The sequence below is a fragment of the Phoca vitulina genome, unplaced genomic scaffold (assembly GCF_004348235.1).
Source record: "Phoca vitulina isolate PV1807 unplaced genomic scaffold, GSC_HSeal_1.0 scaffold20, whole genome shotgun sequence".
NCBI classification, from domain to species: domain Eukaryota; kingdom Metazoa; phylum Chordata; class Mammalia; order Carnivora; family Phocidae; genus Phoca; species Phoca vitulina.
The window spans coordinates 16,903,495-16,923,376 of NW_022589723.1; the positions used below are offsets into that span (position 1 = coordinate 16,903,495).

The following is a 19,882-nucleotide window of genomic DNA, read 5'->3' on the forward strand; positions in this document are numbered from 1 at the left end:
CTCGCGGCCCTCTCCGCCTCTCGCGCCCCCCCCCCCCCCCCCCCCCCGGAACACCAGAAAATTCACTGCTTAGCTTGAAACTTGTGTCTGTTTGCCTCCTGCTTTCAAGCAATGTTGTTTTCACACTGGTAACATCAGATCCCTGAGATGAAGGTAAAGGGCGGAGGTGCGCAATGGGGCCCTGGGGTGACTTCTCTTCTTAGAAGGAAAGGTTGTCTGTCTGTGGGCAGTCAGCACTGGGGAGCAGGGACACCTAGCTAAGATCCAGTTGCCTTTGGAGGTGGAGTTGGGTTGGGAGCTTGTGAAGGCCAGCCTCAGGGCCCCGTTTCAGTTCAGTGCATTGCCTAAGCTGCTTAACGTGGGTGTTAACTTTCTCCTCAGTTTGGCCTAACTCTGTGCTGTTCTGGCTCCCTTTTGAGTCCATACATGTCCACTTGGACAGTGTCGTCTGGGCTGAACCATTCCACTTACTAATTGCATCTTGGTCTTGCCTCTGGACCTTTAATCCTAAACATCACTGCCCTTTTCCTCTTTTCTGAAATGCAGTTCCTGTCTATCTTAAAAGCTCAATATAATTCTTATCTTTTCCATATCCATCTCAATCCACAGCTTGTTCTCTTTCTCTGTATCCATGTTCCTTTTTCTCTGCATCTGCCCGTCTTTCCAACCTCTCATTTTTTTTGTTTAGCATTAAAAAAAACAAGTTAACTTACCAGAAAACCTTGGAAAACACAAAAGATACTTTCCTTATCATAGTACATGCATTGCTGTTTATGTATATATTTAAGGTTTTTCCCCCAAAGAATAATGATTTCATTATTTTTATAAAAACGATACATGCTTCATCTTACCCCTTCATCTAAAATAACTACCCTACTGGCCTACTTGCAATGCTTTCTATAATTTACTTATGTTTTATTTGTACTCAATAAATCTATGTTGAATGAATGAATCCATTTTGTAATTCTGCCATCCTCAAAGGGTTTCTTCCTCTTTTGCTATTGGAATTAGTAAGTTAAAAAAAAAAACAAAAACAACTATGAACATAAATCAGTCTGTGGGGTTCTAGAATCTCCTAGATTAGTGTCACTTGATATACTTTCTGAATCTAGCCATCTAACTCCAGCCAAATTTCCAGCTGAATTCTCTTGGCACTCAGCTTTCACTTTAGGGATCAAGATCCTATTGTATCTTGTCCTTGTTCCTTCTGAGTTTGTGTTTTGGTTGGTCCAAGAACTTAAGCAAACGTTTCTCTTAACCCTTTAGAAGATGAGATTCGTACTAAATGTGGTGCCGCACTTAGATTATATGAGGGGTGCAGAGATGTCATATGCCCCCAGCAGAGGACTCTGGAGCGTGCCTCCGCCTTCATTTCAGGGGCATACACTTTAACATATTCAGTGTTGACTACAACTCATTTTTCTCATCAGGGAGAGCCATTCCTTTCTCAAAGGGATGTGGAATCCAATGTTCTCTTTCAGCCAAAGTTGCTTTCTTTATCTAGTTATGAGTGTGATTTGGGAGATGTGCACCGTGAGGTGACAGTGCAAGGAGAGATGTTTACAATCAAACTATGGCTCGCAGCCTTTGCTAAGCCAGCCAGACTTCCAAAGCCTCATGTACACATACAATTGTTGTTTCCTCTTTCCAAATTTCTAATAGTTAGATTTGGAAATGCTCAGAGGCCATTAAAATTAAACACACAAAGGAAAATCCTTAAATCCTTTAAACGTTGTTTAGAGTGGCTACAGTCCATCACTAGGAACTGGCTAAGAGTAATTTAAGTGTTATTTGTGAGGCCTTGCCTACAGGTAGGAAGAGTCTAAGGGTGTGATATGATGTGTGGGTTTCTAGAGGCTCGAGGGCCAGGCTGATTTGAGGTGGGGGGGTGTCTCCTAAGGTGTGAACCAAGAGGGAAAAGATGAAGCTATGGTCAGAACCAGGAGAGGTGGGCGCATACGGCTGGCTCAGGGGTGGCCCTGCTGCTCAGATGCACTGTGCTGGGCTGGAAAACGAATCTCATTGCTTAGATTAGTAATCGCCTGGGACCATATGCTGACAAAGTGCTGGCCAGTTGCTGACTAATTTGTTTGGATCCTGTGATTTCCAAAGTCATGAGCAATAATCAGGCCTTTGAGCAAGCACAGGGCACTGACATGGACTGCTCTTTAGGAAGACATCTAGAGTAAAAAAAGCAACAAAAAACTTGTTATTTGCTTTATGGTTTACGTGTTACTCTTCACTCACATGATATAGTTGGAATCTCACAACAACTCTGGGTCACATGGTTATCTTCGTTTCATAGGTGAAGAAAGTGAGGTCAGAGAGTTACAGGATTACAGTTACAGTGATATGTGTTATGTACTGACCAGTGACTGTGCCACTGATGGGTAGGTTAGAGCTCAGAACCTCCCCCTTATCCCACAAGGCTAATAATGGCTCCTGAGCCACCCTGGAGCCACAAGAGCAGGAGAATTCTGGAATTTTCATTCATCCAATCTCTTGTGTGAGACTGTTAAAAGAGCTAAAATGAAACAAATTCTGAAGGTACGTTTTCAGGAGGAGCTGACCCCTGCAGTAGTCTTAAATACATTTGGCCATCTTGAACAGGGACAGGCCCAGGATGAATCTATGAACTTGACCACCTCTTCATATTCTGTACCTTTAAACCCTTGAGTTCCCCAGGTTTCTCGAGTTACTGTGATTTGGGCATGGCTGGCAGGAGAGGACGTAGTGTGGTAGAGAGTTAGATCAGTGAGACTAAACACTGACCTCTGTCAGACACTCTGGTCCTCTTTGTTGAAGACGAGTGTTTTCCTATCTCTAGGAAGGTCATCCTTGCATACAAGCCCTTAGCTTCAGGGAGACCATACGTGGTGTGGAAGAGGAGGCAGGGGACATCTGCCTTCCTGACAACAGTGGACCCATGGACTCTGGTGACCTACACCTATGAAAGCAAGCTGGAAACAAGTTTTCCAGCCTCCCATGAGACTCGCATACAGTAGTTACTACAGTGGCATTTCCTAGAAATAAACCCGGACAGAGTCACAGCAACTAAACATGAGCCACAGGGACCATCTTCCCCCAGGATTTGTATCCTTGCAACAGGGTCCCTGTTTCGTGCACCTCTGTATTCCTGCAATGACTAGCACATGTTTGCTGAATGAATAAATGAGTTAAATTAATTTTCTTCTATCCATATAGAGAAGTAATGGGTAGGAGGCCAATTCAAGAACGCACTCAAAGTCTAAGTAAAGGGTGGTGGTCAGGGCTGAGTATCTAGCTTTAAAAAAATCTGTTCATTCTATATTAATAGTAATAATGGTACTAACATCTAACATTGAGTGCTTACTATGGTGTAAGCACTCACTGTTCTAAGTGTTTTAAAACATTTGCTGTACTTGTCCTCATGTTTAGAGTACCTGCATGAAATAGTCCTTTTCCAGGCGCTAAACTGGTGTAAACACCTTTGAACACACACATTCAAATATTGATACATTCACTGTTCCTTTATGTCGTTCTCCCCACCCTCCTAACCTGTTCCTACTCTTGAGATATGACAGTCAAGCTCCCCAAATTAGGCAGCGTTCTGGGGAACAAAGAACTTTTTGATAGATGTTGTTTTTGTTTGTTTGAAAATCTGTTTAAAAGAGAAAGGCAGGGGCGCCTGGGTGGCTCAGATGGTTAAGCGTCTGCCTTCGGCTCAGGTCATGATCCCAGGGTCCTGGGATCGAGTCCCACATCGGGCACCTGACTCAGCGGGGAGTCTGCTTCTTCCTCTCCCTCTGCCTCTCCCACTGCTCATGCTCTCTCTCTCTCTCTGTATCTCTGTGTCTCAAATGAATAAATAAAATCTTAAAAAAAAAAAATAATAAAAGAGAAAGGCAAATGCATTTTCCATTACAATACTAATTAGGCTTGTGCTCACTGACATAACTGTTAATAATGCTGAATATTCCTTTTTCATTCTATAAACAAAGAGTGATACCAATGTTCTGCGGCCAACAGAACATTCTGTCTTGCATCTCAGTGTTTTTGACAGTGGTCTTTGAATTCACACACGGACTTTCCTTAAAACATTTGAAATCTCTGTAAGTGAAATAGAGCACAGGCTACATAGATTTAGTTTAGAGGAACATAAGGGATAAAGACTGGCTTCAGATGATTTTGCTGCTAGGAACATCCATATGGTAGGTTCCAATATTTTGCTGTTTTACAGATGAGGAAATGGAGGCACAGAACAATTTAGTAACTTGCCCAAAGTCACACAGCTAAAAGTGGCAGAGTTGGGATTCAAACCCATGCAGTGACTCCAGAGCCCTCCCTCTATGTATGCCCTCCCTCTTAACCACTGATGTGGGGCTGTATTAGGCTTTTATCAGAGAAAGGCATTTATTACTTAGATTTGACCACGTGCAATTGTGTGAGCTGTGTAAACAGTACATAAGGCTCTATCTTGGCATCCAGTGCTGGAACCTGAAGTCGACAGGAAACAGTTAGGCAGTGATGATTGATGTGAAGTGGGGGGCAGCAAGGACAAGCAGGAACCCATGAGGAGGGCCAGGAACAGGACTCAAACTCTCACCATCTCCGGGCCTGCAACTTTGATGATACCGGTGTCCTGCAGGGAAGCTAAACATGTACCTGGCCCAAGAGGCAGAGAAGCTGAAAGAAGGGTCAGTGGGATCGGGGCGGGGGCGCTGTGGACCGAGCTGTTGCTCCACGCTGGTGAAGTGAGCTGGCAGAGAAGTGATAAGGTGCATGAGCTGCAGTGGCACCTGGTGTCCCTGCTTAGACCACTGAGGCATCAAAATAAATGCCTTTCATCTTTCCTAATATATTTTTTAATTTGCTTGTTTCTCCTGTAACTACCTGGTTTCCTGGCCCTGCCAGCTTCCTCCTTCACCCCAGCTGCCTCCTTGGCCTTGGCATTGCTAGTGCCCCTGGGCTGCTCAGCCCTGACCACCACCTTGGTCCCAGCCCTGCCAGCCTCCTTGGCCCTGACCTTGAAGTTCCTGGCTACTTCCTCAGCCCATATGCCTTTTTGACCCTGGTTTTGCTGGCCATGCCATTCTTGGCTGCCTCAAGGGAAGGGAGAGGAAGGAGGAGAAAGGAAAAAGACAATTTATAAACTTTTAAATATCTGTTTTTCTTAAGTCTAGGATACGTGACTTGACATTACTCAGTATTCCTTTTGCTTGAATTTATCATGGATGTATCTCTGCCTTCTGACAGGTGAAATCATCAGAGGGTCAGCCATGACTTTACTAGACCCTCTGTTTTGAGTAGAATGAGGCTTCTGTGGATAGGAGGACAGCAACCTCTCACTGTGGAACGTGTTGCTCCTTTGCTGGTTTGGATTCGGAAAACACCTTCTATAGTCTTCATCTACCTAAGAGGACAGAATCTTGCCGCTCCTCTTTTTACTTTTTTGTTTTTTTTGCTTTCATTTTCATGGTTTTAAGTTTCCATGAAAGTAAATATTTTCTTTACATACAAAGCTGCTTTTCTTATAGTTAAATCTGTTTATTTTGGTCAAAGTGATTATCTCCTATATCAGTGTGTTCAAGCTGATTATGCTTTAGTAACAAGACCAAAGTCTCAGTGGCTTGACCCCCGACAAGTATGCCCACTCTGCATATTCCACACAAGGCAGCAGAGGAAGGAGTCTGTTCATCTGCGACATACAGGGACCCAGGCTTGGCGGGGAGGGCTCTATCTCAATATATTTGTCCATAATTCCTGTGGCCAGAGGAGGGGAATATTGCTAATCACTCACTGGCTTTTAACATCCTGTATGGAGTGACACCATCACTCCTACTCTCATTTCGTTGGCTCAAGCAAGTCATGTGGACGTGAAGAACTTTAGCGGGGATGGGGAAGTGCAGTGTGTTTTAACATGTGTAAGGAGCATGGGGAACATTTTGGCAACAGTCCTAATGACACCCACACTTCCCTGTGCTGTGTAGCTATGAGTTTCATCCTATCAAATCTAAGTGATGAGAGCCAATTTACTTTCTCATGTAAAATTATGAAGCTGGCATTTCTTTCCAGACACCTGGGACAATGAATGTTGTTCTTGACCAAATTCCAAGTATTTTCACTTAAAAATTAGACATACTGTGATCTCTTTTTATGTTGAACATTTCTCTCATACTGGCATTTTATCTGCATTTTGCTGAAATCCTTCCTAGTTCTTGCTTTGTCACTTTCTCCCTTGTCTTGTGGAGTTCACACAGACTCTTTTCAGGAGACTCTTTTTGTAGAGTCTTAGGGTATGGTCCAGGAAAACGTCTTTTGTTTGCTATTAGTTGTTCACTTCCTATGCCTTTGTTATTTTTCAAAGCACCTAGCTTCAGGTGGAAGGAAATTTCCTAATAAGAATTTCTAAATTAGAAACTGTGTACTTCTCCCTCTCCACATGAATTTGTGTCCAGTTTGTTTCCACACAAGTCAGGAGAAGTAACCAGGTATGGATCTAGGTAGGGACTTTGAGAAGGTTATTGCCAAATTTTAATAGTAATGACAACAAAATGATGACCCATTGTATCTGACTAGACGTTCACAGTTTTAGCCTCATGAGATCTCGATCAATCTTCATTCGTGTTGCAGGTTTCCCGATGAAAACATGACATGGCACCACTTTCTGTTCAAAGGCAGAGACATTGCATAGTTTTTTTTTTTTAGAAAACGCTTGAGGAAGATGGTTCTTCATATTGTCTTTAGGCAGGAATGGGGTGGGAGAGACCCAAGAATGAGCACCTGCAGCCCGTTAGTGCTGCTGGGAAGCCTTAATTCTATCAAGGGTTATTGATGCGCGAAAAAGACCAGGGACCACCTCCCTAGGAATAGCAGTAACATTTAGTCTTTTACTGAGAAACTTTAAAATGTTCTAAGAACAAGGAAGATAAAATTCTACTCAATTAACGCAAAATAGCAAGGTATATACTTCATTTCTGTATTTTAGTCCAATAGGGGAAAGGGAGCAGAGAGGATGCAATTCAAAAGGGAGCCCTCAGACAAAGAAAAAGGGAAAAAGAATCTGATAATGGGAGAGAGACTGATGTGTACACAGAGCTGGTTTATGGACAAGCACATAAACACGAACACAGAGAGACCATAAACCAACTCATGCCTGTGTGCATTCACGGTCCCCGGGGGGCTACATAAACACATGCGTAATCACGGGCTTCCGTGAAATAGCAGGTCCTCATCGGTCTCTGCAGGATATGACCGGTTATGTTTTTTTTTTATTTTTTATTTTTTAAAGATTTTATTTATTTATTTGAGAGAGAGAGAATGAGAGAGAGCGAGTACATGAGAGGGGGGAGGGTCAGAGGGAGAAGCAGACTCCCTGCTGAGCAGGGAGCCTGATGCGGGACTCGATCCCGGGACTCCAGGATCATGACCTGAGCCGAAGGCAGTCGCTTAACCAACTGAGCCACCCAGGCGCCCCAATGACCGGTTATGTTGTCAGCACCGTGAGAATAGGAACATCTCATGAGATGTTCCTGACAGTGCGCCCTTTTTCTCTTCCCTCATATCACACTGCATTTTGGAAAGTCTAGGTGTAGTGTGGGTCTACTGTCTTCAGTACTTGCCATGAGGAAATTAAGGGGAGGGTCCCATTTAGCCCGCGTCAGAGCTCTCTCACTCTCCCCTCTTGTGCCGTGCCCAGGCCACCTTCCTGGTCTGCGCTAGTGCATCCCTTTCCAAAGCAAACTCTAGCCAGCAGCCCTGGCAAGCGAGGTGGGCCTTGCATGGCAGATGACATAGCTTCTCACTTGCTTAATCTATTGTCATAAACTCCAACCTTTTGATCATAATGGCAAATAAATGAGTAATATAAGTAAATAGGAGTCAATTTTTATTCCTTTATTCAGTAAGTACTCAGTTGAAGGGCAACTACCCAAGCACTGTGCTAGGGACTGCGTATTAGTGATCAGTAAGGCTGGCAGGCTCCTGGTCTTCTTTATTCAGCGTTTTGTGGGAAGGCAACAATAAAATAAATCCTGAAGTGTTCCGATGAAAATATACTACTTATTTCTCAGATAAACACTGAGTTTCCCTTTGCCTCTCCTCATCCTTTTTGCTCCTTTACATTCCCCACCCCCTGTAATTCAATTAATAGAAGAAAGCAAAGACAAGAGCTCATTCCCATTTATGCTAAAATATTAGGACAGGCCAACTCTAGGCAAGTGTGACCCTTGTTTTCCATAGTCCTTCATTCAGCTCTGCATTGACCAAGACTCCTTCCCAACTCCCTAGGCTCCTTTTCAAATGACCTGAAATTGTCCAGTCCTTTCACTTTTTCCAAGAACAGTTTTAGGGAAGTTCTGGGAAATTCATGGGAAAGTAGTTTCCTCAAGAAAGAGAGGGAAAGAAAAATGCGGCTCATCCAGGAGCAGCTTTAGATTCTTCCTTTGCTGATGGGATGGGAGCAAGAAGTTGACATTTATTGAGAATTAGTTGAGAATTATTGAGAATTTATTGTTACATTCAAGGCTCTTTATTAGGTTCTAGGGTCTGGAGAGGAGAAAACGTCCCTGCTAATAGAGTCACGGGATTTCACTGCTACTGGGGGTGGGTGCCATAGTTTTGGTGACCTAGCATCCAGGCCCCTTTCCTAGGGAAATCTGCTGTGTGCATGTTGATGAGAGAGTGGGCTTTGCTTCCTATGGTAGAAGCTGGAGGGTCAGATTTGCCTCTCCCAAGTCTCTTGTCACCTGGGTGTGAGCAAGGGCCTTAGTTTCCTCCTGGGGTCCTGGCATGTGCTTATGTCTGGGGCTTTGAGTCTACTAGGCACAGGGTCTGTTGATAAGGTATTTTGAGTCTGATGTCATACCTAGACTTGTGAAGTGACCGTGACAGTGTTCTTCACTGCTATAAAGATGAAGACAGCACAGCCCTTGCCCTCCTAAAGCAGTGTGTGATAACTGTAATTAGAAGGGAGCACAGTGATTAGGGAGTGATGGGCTCTGTCTTGTCATCTGAATGGCCCCGGAGTTAACAGGGGCTTTGTGTGTTGCCAGAGTATAAAGTGCAGGTGAGGGTGACAACAGCGAGTGATACAAAGGTTTCAAGACCAGAGGAGTAGAGTTTATTGTGACACAGACAATGCTGGCTCTCACCGCTCTTGGAAATCTGAGCAAGGGAGGTTGTAAACATGTGGGATGCCCTGACTCTCCACAGACAAAATGGCATTATGCTGTGGATTTGAAAATATTCACAAATGACTCTTGGAATGTAGTTTTCCATGGATTAATGTGGTTTGTGTTGAAAGTGCATATATATATATATATATATATATATATATATATATATATATATTTTTTTTTTTTTTTTCTTTCCATCTGTGGTTTTGCTTCTAAGAGCAGGTAAAGATTTTTTTCCTCTTAAAAGTAAAATGCTGATTTAATTTAGTGTTTGGGAATGGGATGCTAATGTGGCTGAAAACAGCAGTTCATTTTTTGTGGGTTTGACCATTTCAGAAATGTCACATTTCTGAAAAATATTATTAGGAAAATAAATTTGAAACCACAGTCCAATTTCAATGAGGAATATATAGTGTTTTTCCATTCTACCGCTTAAATAGTCCCAAGATTCTATGCCTCAGAGCAGGGACTTATAACTTTGCTGCATAGGAAAACAGAGGACTCCAGAGTAGATTCTGAAGTGGTTTTCCCCATCCACCTCTGGGTTGCTGTTCTTGGAAAACAACTCTTGGGTTAGCCCAGTGGAGCCTTTTGTTTTGAAGAGAAATTGGCCAGTAGCATGCAGCTTCATGGGGGTGCAAAGGCAACTAAAGATTTGACTGCTTTTAGCCCCTCACCCAAACACCGGGGAAGTATTTTGGGGTATGAGAGTCTCAGAAAGATTAATTATATACATACATGAGAAGGATTTCCAGTTCTTCCAGACCAGCATATTTATTTATTTTGTTTTGATTAATTAGGCTGAGGTGAAGTTTTTACCCAAGCCTGATACCCCAAATAGTTATCATTTTTGAGCTTGCTAGCTGAAGACCAGCGTTTTGCATTCTTCCATATCCACACAACCTTTATGCAGTTTGGTAGTATGAGGCTACACGAAGAAACTCTGTGTATTGAGGATGAGGAAGACGATGGTCTAACTGTACTCTGCACTCCTCAGATGGACTCCTAGGACACACTGGTGGAACCACCCTTGTAGAAGGAATAATCAGTGAGGGAGACTTGAAATCCAGTCATGTGGGGAGAGCTGGATGGTTGGTCTGGAGAGGAGAAAACATCACTGCTAATAGAGTCGCGGGATTTCACTGCTACTGGGGGTGGGTGCCATGGTTTTGGCTACCTAGCATCCAGGCCCCTTTCCTAGGGAAATCTGCTGTGTGCATGTTGATAAGAGGGTGGGCCTTGGTTCCTATGGTAGAAGCTGAAGGGTCAAATTTGCCTCTTCCAGGTTGCTTGTCACCTGGGTGTGAGCAAAGGGCCTTAGGTTCCTCCTGTGCTTATATCTGGGGGTTTGAGTCTACTAGGCACAGGGTCTGTTGATAAGGTATCTCGAGTCTGATGTCATATCTAGACTTGTGAAGTGACCATGACAATGGTCGCTGCCCGCTTCCCTTGGCTTCTGACTCATTTGTGCCTGGTCTTCTTGTATTCTAACAGAGAATAGGTATATGGAATTCTTGTAATTCTAATAGATTTTGTGAGCTCCCTAATATCTTTAAAATAAATTCCTTTTTTGATTAAGTTAGTCCATGTCGGTTTCTGTTGTTTACAAACAAGAATCCTGACTGACATAATTGCTAAAAGCCTGTAATGGTTTCTTATTTCTAGCTGGAATTTTAAACCTGGATCCAAGGATAGCTTTATCGCATCTTGTGTATATGTTGTACTATATGTAGAATTTTGGATATTTGTGCATTCAGATGCGGGGAGGGTCTCTAGCTTTTATTTGATTCTCAAAAGTTTCTCTAACTCTAAAAAGGCCAAGAACCACTTATCTGCAGGATACCTTTAAATTTAAATACTTTTAATTTAAATACCTTACTTAGGATAATGTACAAAACTTTGATGATCTGGCCTCTGTCTACTGCTTCAGTTTTCTCTTTCATTGTGTTTCCTGTTGCTTCTCCTCTTTGTCCAGGTTCTATGCAAGTCACACCTAAGAATTTAGAATTCTCTAAAAGCACCTCATGTTTTTTAATCTCCATGTCTTTGCTCGTGATGTTCCTTCTGCCTTAAGTTCCCAGTGCTTTTCTTTGCTCTTTACCCCACCTTTTCGTTGGTTTTCTGGGGACCTACTCATCTTTTAAATTCAGCCGGCTTCACCTCTTCTGTGAAGGTCATAATCTCTGTGCTCCATCGCCTTGGCTCACCTGATTCCAGCTTTGCCAGCAGCCCATGTCATGTTAGCAGCTGGTGTGAGCATGTCTTCGTCAGCTTGGGGCATTCTCCAAAGTCACTGAAGGTAGCTGTGCTGCCCAGGCACATCTTTATGGAGAAGTTAACCCCATTTGGGGGCAACAGTGGGCATGTCTGTGGATAAATGCCTCAGGCTTCCCAACTGCTGATGGGCCTATTCTGAGGCACCTTCATGGTTCTTCAGAGAGGCTTCTGAGCAACTGGGCCCCCAGTTGTCCACAGTGGTGGCCTGTTCTGCACCCTCTATTGGCCTTTCTTCTTTCCTGTCTCCCTTTCCTTACTCCTCTGCTCCTGCTTCCTAGATTTCTGTTACCTGCACCCAAGGCTTTGTCTCAGCCTCTGCTTTCAGGTCAACCCAGATCAAGACAATCTCTTGGCGTCGTGCCTCCATGTTAGCTCTGAGGAGCTGCCTTAGCATCTATTGCCTTTATTGTCCTTATTTAGTGATTTCTGTCTAGTAAACAATTATGTCTTTTTTATTTAAATTTTTTTAAAAATTTATTTTCATTTATTTTTCACTGTGGTAAGAACAGTTAACGTGAGATTTAGCCTCTTAACACATTTTAAGTGTGTATTATTGTTGACTATGGGTACGTTGTTGTACATCTTACTTGATAATCATCTTATTTAGCTGAAACTTCATGTCTGTTGATTAGTAAGTCCCCATTTCCCCTTCCCCTGGCCCCTGGTAACTACTATTCCAGCCTTTGATTTTGTGAATTTAATGACTTTAGCTACTTCCTGTAAGTGGAATCATGTAGTACTTGTCTTTCTTTTGTTGGCTTATTTCATTTAGCATAATATCCTCAAGGTCCATTCATGTTGTTGTATATTACAGAGTTTTCTTCATTTTTAAGGCTGAATAATATTCTTTTATATGTATATACTACATTTTTTTAACCCCTTCATCCACTGGTGGACATTTAGTTTGCTTCTACATCTTAGCTATTGTGAATAGGGCTGCAATGAACATAGCAGTGCTAGTATCTCTTTGAGATCCTGATTTCAGTTTTTTTGGACGTATACCCAAAAGTGGGATTGCTGGATCATACAGTAGTTCTATTTTTAATTTATTTTAAATAAATTAAATTTTTTGAAGAACCTCTGTACTGTTTTCCATGGGGGCTGCACATTTTGCATTCCCACCAACAGTGTGCAAGGGCGCCTGTTTCTCCACATCCTCACCAACATTTGGGAATAGTAATGTTTGTTAAACTATTACTTCTTGAGGGTAAAGAGCTCATCTTATTCATTAGTGTTCCCTCAGTTTTAAGAAAGAAAACTGTACCCTCATCAATGCGTGAAAAAACATAAGACATGAGAGCTTTCTTCAGATCTCTCAAGGGCTGTCTGTGTTTACATATCTCTGGGGAGCAGAACTAACAGTAGAAGTTACTAGAACACAGAGTTTAGTTCAATATGGAGTTGTCAGTGCACATGGGGGGGGTGGTATTTGTTAGTAACAGTGGCTCATTATGGCATGATGACCCACTTGGTTTGCCCACTCTTCCCTCTCTAGCCAAGAATTCCTATAATAGAGAGTTTTATGGAAAAAGAGTCCCACATGCAGATGCCTACAGGGACCAGGCAGCCATGCAAACTAGTGAGGTGGGCTGAGTGTCAGATAATTGGGAATGGAGGGAACTATGTGGAAATAAAGTGTGTGTGTTCTGTCTAAAAGGGGTAGCTGCTCCTCAGCTCCAGTCAGCAGCCTTTGTGCAAGAATATAGGTTCAGTGCTGCCAGATTTCAATTTTTCAAGGGAAAACAGAAATCTGGATTCATATATAAAAATTCTCAGTTTAGAAAACAGTATGTGGGTCAAGAAGGCATCACTGTGGCTGGGTGTGGACCATGGGTTGTTAGTTTGCAACCTTTGTGTAGCATGTGTAGCAAAGGATGTTAAAACTTCAGGTGTGAGGACAGCCTCCTCGAGAGACTGCCCCAGGTCCTGGTCAGTTTACTTTCTTCGGGTCTGTAAATACACTCTGCCTATTCCCAGCTCAGGCCTTTGGTCATCCTTTCTTTGTGGCAAGGAAGCTCTGTGGTACGGGCTCTCCTTTGATCCTTCCCATTACTGTTCTTCCTCCACCAAACCCTATCCTCTTTAGTGCACCTTCAGCATTTCTAGCACTTGGATGTCTGCTGCAGTTCATCACTTTCCAGTGGTCTCAGAGCTTGTTTTCTCTGTTTAACTGGGTTGTTGAGTTCATATCCAGGGCTTCTATTTCACATGTCTTTCCTATCATTTGGAGCATGGTGTGGGGCACGTAGCAGGTGCTCAAAAAGAACTATTGGTTGACTGACGCTAGGTGGCCATCTTACTCAGGGCTTTTGTCATCACTCTTAGTAGAAGCTGAGGTAATAAAAAGGCTCTTAAGTAAAAAAAGAAAATTAAATTAAATCAGTGGGGCTCTTTCAGAAATCAAATAGGCATGTCTGCCATCTCCTATTGACCTGCTGTTGTTAGAGCTTTTATGAGGAAAATGGTGCCCAATGTGTTACTTCTGTCACAGGCTTTCTCATCCTTTCTCACTAAAGATACTGCAAAAGACCCAATCATCTGTTCCCCTTTTTAGATCCATTGATTAGAGATGGGTTCTGATCATAAGCTATGTGGCCATCCTTTTAAGGTAAAAGTGAGCAGACACCTTTTTGTTACAAAGGTTGTCTAAAAAAAATATTTTAACTGATTATGATGATTTATTTCTCTTCCTTCCCTTTTATTTGAAACACATCTTGTTTGTTTTAGAAACCTCCTTTCTTCTATATCTGTGAAGCAAAACACAATATAAACAATTCTGTCATCTGTGATAATGGGTATTAGGTACACTTTGGACACAGGAGCTTACTAATTATCTTTTAACCTTTTAGTCAACTTTTCCCACTTTTTTGGTGAAGGTGCTAGTAAGCATAAATTGCCAAAATAGGTCTTCTCTATTGCATTTGTCCCATAACTGTTTATTTTGCCAAGTTTCAGTGCAGTTTTGCTACAAAGACAAGGAACTGACCATTCTTTCAGTGAACACTTATTGAGCCCCTGTGGTGTGCCAGACCCTGTTTCAGCTGCTGAACATACAGAAGTGAAATTCTGTAGACAAGGAAGGCCCTTGCTTCCCAGGGCTGACCTTCTAGTGGTGAGAAACAAGCACAAACCGATGAACAAATATATACACAAGACATTTGGGATGGTAGTAAGTGTTGGGAGAATAAAATAGGATGGGGAGAATATATATGTGAGGGAGTTACTCTAGATTGGAGTTGAGGAAAGGTCTCCTTGAAGCTGTGACAGCTGAGACTTGAATGACAAGTGGGGGCCAGCCTTGTCAAGATCAGGGGGAGGAGCATTCCAGGCCAACAAAACAGCTCCTTTCACAGGGCCTACGGCAGGAACCCCTGTGGTGAGTGTGCTGGCCCAGGAAATCAGAGGGATGGGGAAGTTTAGAGCTAACAGAATTATTATACAAGTGAATTAATTCAACTGCTTTTGCAGTTTAAATGTTTATGGTCGTGATCATTTAGATCTTAGAATCTGTGTCATGATTTCAGGATTAGACTCAGTCATTATCCAAGATTCACACTGGAGAAAGTCAATCTTTCAAAGTTTGTGTGGTGTATCCTGCTTTGAAGCCTCAAATTTCCCATGATAGATAGGACACTAATAGTGTCTGGTGTTATATTCTTAAATTTGCCTTGGAAGTAATCATGCATGTGGTGAACAAGTAACAAACAACTTCCTTCATCTTTTACTATAATAATTGCTCTCAAGGATTGTAAGAGCTTATAGACAGTTGGAGCATCCAGTTTTAAAGTTAACTGGACAGGGAAGAAAGCTATTGTGGATAAAGTTTCAGATTTTCTTGGATTTTTTGGTATCTGCATATCAAGAGACCCGGTGAGTTGCCAGCACATAACATGCCAGAATCCTGGATCCAGAGAGCATTTGTGATGTCCAGCCAACACAGAACTGCTTTTCCTCCCAAAGGGTGGTCTCCAAATCTGTTGTAGCCTTTGGCAAGATTTTTATGTCACAATTGGAAACAGATGCCCTTTCTGCCCTCTCCCTTGTTGTCAGAGTTACTACCGTTGCGGGGGGGCAGTGTGAGCCGTGGTGGTCTGTCATGCACCTTCAGAAGGCCCGGCCTCAGTAGACGTTCCTGTTCAGAAGCCTTGTATGAAACACTCTGCAATGGAGAATAGATGTGAGAAGGTGCCAGGTTTGTGCAGTTCTGATCATCTGCTCGGGGCATTCTGAATATTTCTTGTCACAAAGCAAAACACGAGTCCTAAGGTTTAGTATAAAACATCTCTCTGGGGGCGCCTGGGTGGCTCAGTTGGTTGAGCACCTGCCTTCGGCTCAGGTCACGATCCTAGGGTCCTGGGATCGAGCCCTGCATTGGGCTTCCTGCTCAGCGGAGAGTCTGCTTCTCCCTCTCCCTCTGCCCCTCTCCTGCTTGTGCTCTCTCTCTCTCTCTCAAATAAATAAATAAATAAATAAATAAATAAAATCTTTAAAAAAAATAAAACACCTTTCTGGATGGTTTCTATTTTAGAATATTTAATCCTAGTGGAAAATATTTCATCCTAGAGGACTATATAATCCTAAAGAAAAACTAAAACATACTGTCCCTAATGGACTATATTGAGTTTTATCCCAGGATATGGCCCTAAAATGTGCCTGTATTTTATATACATGACACTGGGAATCCAGACTATCAAAAATCACTGTAAATTCTTGACTAAAAGAGACTTATTAGATATAACAATGAAATATAATGTGTGGGCTTTGTTTGGATCCTGGTGTAAATCAACTAAAATTTAAATGACAACTGGGAAAATTTAATATGCAAGAGTAGTATAGAGTCAAGAGAGTGTTTCCAGCTGGGGCCATCATGGCTTCTCGGAGCATAAAAAATTTAAACTGAAACAGGTGAAATTTTGAGAGGGAGAGAAAGGCCAGGAGATGATTTCTGTGTGGCTACCAGTATCCTGAGAAGCGAGGAGTGTTTGAGTAACTCTAAGTAGGGGAGTTTGGCTGGAGGAAAGACCTCCTGCTGGGACCGAGCCTGCTGAGGGCAGGAATCTGGATAATGGGAAACACTGGCGAGGCAGTAAAGGTTTGGGGCAAGTACGGCTGTGTGTCAGGAGCTCAGTCTGGCAGTGTTGTCCTTAAGGGAGGTTGCGGGGAGGAGAGATTAAGACAGCAATATCAATTTAGAAGCTACTGAAAAATAGTTCAAGTGGGAAAGGAAGAAAAGCGTAAATCTGGGTGATGACAGTGGCGATATAAGGGAGGGATGATTACAAGGCATGTTGCCAAAGAACTGACTAGATTTGATGACTGAATTTAGGGCCTCTTTGAAAGAGAACAGGAAAATTCATATGAATTTTGCATCATTTCATTGATGTCAGTAGTTAACTGTAAGTTTAATATACCTAATGTGACTGAATTGAGACTGTTTTTAATTTTTTATTTATAGAAAGGTAGCCCCAACCTTGTAATTACTGAACTTTACACAAATCCTAAGAATGGCTTCACTTCCTCTAGCCATGGCTGCCTTTTTACCCATCTCCAAGAGTTGGACAGTGCTGTGGAAGGGGAAAAAATGTGACCTGAAACTTTAATAAAATTTATTGGTTCATTAAGTGAAATGTGACAGCACCTCTGAAAAAGTAGTAAAAGTCTAGGGAGAGAAACCTGGAGGCCGACACTGGAGGATCAAGTCATGTAGAAAAGGCTACCTCGAGAGGGTGTTCATTGTCCAGTGGAGTGGCAGAACCAGCTGCAAGGAGGGAGCTGGGGAATAAATCCTCTGACCTACTCTCTTCCCTCCCATTTCTCAATGATCTCCCTTTCCCTAGTCTAGACGGCAAGGGAACCCAGGGGTGTAATCATATGGGTCAGCCTCCTGAGAGTAGAACTGGGGGTGCAGACAGAAGGTGACGGTCAGAGCATCCTCTTTACAACATCTAACAACCATAGGGGAAGGGGGAAGCCTTGGAAGGAGATCTTCATAGAATCATAAAATGTTAGACCTCGTTTTAGAGATGGGGAAATAGAACCGTGTAGAGGTAGCAACTGGGTACAGCTAATTGTCACAGAGCTGAGAAGAAATGACAGACCTTGTGATTCGCAGCCCTGGCTCTTTCCAGGAGGCTAGGTAGCTTCCACAGAATCACAAATTCCCCAGGGCCACAGCACCAGCTCAGCCACTTCAGCAAGGCTGAAAACGGTAAGGGGGTCCCAGTTGTTATTCAAGGGAGTGTGTACGCATTATAGATAAAGCCATTGCAATAGGACGTGTTTCTGTAACTGAAGTTAGAGTCATTGTGGATAATCTAGAAAGTATAGCAATGTGTTAAGGAGAAAATAAAATCGCCCATAATGTAACACAGAAATAATAACTGTTAATGTTTTGGTGCTTTCTTCAAAGTTTTAGAAATTCAAATTTACATAAATTGTGTATATGTGAATGCAAAATTAGGATCAATTGTACATACAGTTTTGTATCTTGTTTTTTCACTTGATAGTGAATAATTTCCTATGAGTAAATTGTCTTAGAATCTGAGTTCTAATAGCAGTAACATTTTTAACGGAGGTAGCTTAATTTTTTTTTTTTTAAAGATTTTATTTATTTATTTGAGAGAGAGAGAATGAGACAGAGAGAGCACATAATAGGGGGGAGGGTCAGAGGGAGAAGCAGACTCCCTGCCGAGCAGGGAGCCCGATGCGGGACTCGATCCCGGGACTCCAGGATCATGACCTGAGCCGAAGGCAGTCGCTTAACCAACTGAGCCACCCAGGCGCCCCCGGAGGTAGCTTAATTTTTAAAATGTTTCCTGTTATTAGACATTTGTTTTCTATTTTCTGCTATGATAGATAATGCTGCTGTACGTGTGTGTGTGTGTGTGTGTACATATATAAGTAATTGTGCTTATCTGCAGGATACATTTTTATAAATAGAATTGCCAGCATAAGCATTTTCAGTGGTCCTTTCTGGTGGGTCACAGTGGAAAGAATGTGGCCCGGGGATCAGACATCCTGATTGCGACTCCGCTTCTCCAGTTTCTGGATGTGTGACCTCAGGCATGTGAGTTCAGTCTGCTGTCTGTTAAACAGGGGTCATGCTGCCACCCCCCCAGTGCCCTGAGAACTCCGTGAGACAGTGCCTCCAAAGGGCCAGACGTGTAGCGAGTGCCCAACACACGTTACCTCCCCTCCTCCCCTGGAATGAGTTCGTTTGCACGCACGTGTGTGCACACGTCTGGGTGTGCAGAATGAAGGGAAGAAAGTGTGCTCCTGACACTGTGTCCCGTATCAAGAAAAAAGTAAAACTGACTTGAAAAGAGACAAATGTAGACTATGAAGGTTTCTTTCGGTGAAAGAGAGACCTATTTAAAGTCTAAGGTGTTGATAATGAAGATAGACACGGAAGTCCTCAATGACTATTTTTCTTTGCACTGGGTTGTCCAGTAAATATCTCTAATTGTTGCCCGTCCCCTTTCTTCCTAAGTGCTCATCTTCAAACCCTACCAGCGGGCAAAGCACGTGTACAGCGAGGCTGCGCGGGTGCTCCGCTTCAAGAAGATATGTGAGGAAGCACCTGACAACACGGTCCAGCTGCTGGGGGAGTTAATGAACCAGAGCCACGCGAGCTGCCGGGACCTGTGCGAGTGCAGCTGCCCCGAGCTGGACCAGCTGGTGGACATCTGTCGGTGAGGCTGAGAGAGCAGCAGGGCGGCGGCGGGGCCACGCTGCCAAGGAAACGGTCTAAATGGATGAAAACAATGCAATATTTTCATAACCCTCTAAGTGAAAGGAGACCCTGCCTCACTTCCTGAGGTGTTGTATACAGAGCTAAACTTGTTCCCTCCTCAGTATCTGAGAGAGAAAGATTGGAGATCTGACTCCAGAGCTTTATGAGGCTCCAGGTGTGGAATCAGTTCTTCCCATCTTTCCGTCTTGGGATGACTCGGTAGATTTTGGGGAGCTTTGCTTAGACGGGGACGCTGTTGTTACTTTCTCACCATGTTTTCATCAGTGGTATCCACTACAGCGGTGCCCTGCCAGCATCTTCTATTTGGTATCCTACGTTTGGTAGCTTTACTCAAAAGAAAGGAGAAAACAGAAAGAGGGCCTCAAACCTGATCGGAGTGTATTCGGGGGCAGGGGAGGTTGCTGAAGGAGTTACTCGGAAAGCCGGCATCCTCTGCCGTCCAGATTTAGGTTAGGCAAGTTGGAGAAGTAAGGATTTGACAAAAGCCTGTTTTATAACTGTTTGGTTGAGACAGAAATGTAAAGAGGAAAACTCTTTCACAAAGCCTGACAACAGTTTCCTTATAATTGTTAGAGAATGGGGGTAATGGATAGAGTAGCATGGTCACTTTACCCAGAAGGGATCTCACTGACCTTGGGAAAACTGAAAGGGAAATTGGGAGAACTCTCAAATGGCTAGATGTTATTTCCACTGTGAG

General features: G+C 43.0%; 1 protein-coding gene across 3 annotated transcripts in view; it reads left to right on the forward strand.

The window, feature by feature from the left end:
* GALK2 (galactokinase 2) overlaps positions 1-19,882 on the forward strand; it is a 119,609-nt gene that overhangs the window by 89,541 nt on the left and 10,186 nt on the right. For all 3 annotated transcript variants that reach the window (XM_032417954.1, XM_032417953.1, XM_032417952.1), the window contains exon 9: positions 18,922-19,123. In XM_032417954.1, coding sequence (XP_032273845.1) covers positions 18,922-19,123 — 202 coding nt within the window. The remainder of the gene's footprint in view (positions 1-18,921; positions 19,124-19,882) is intronic.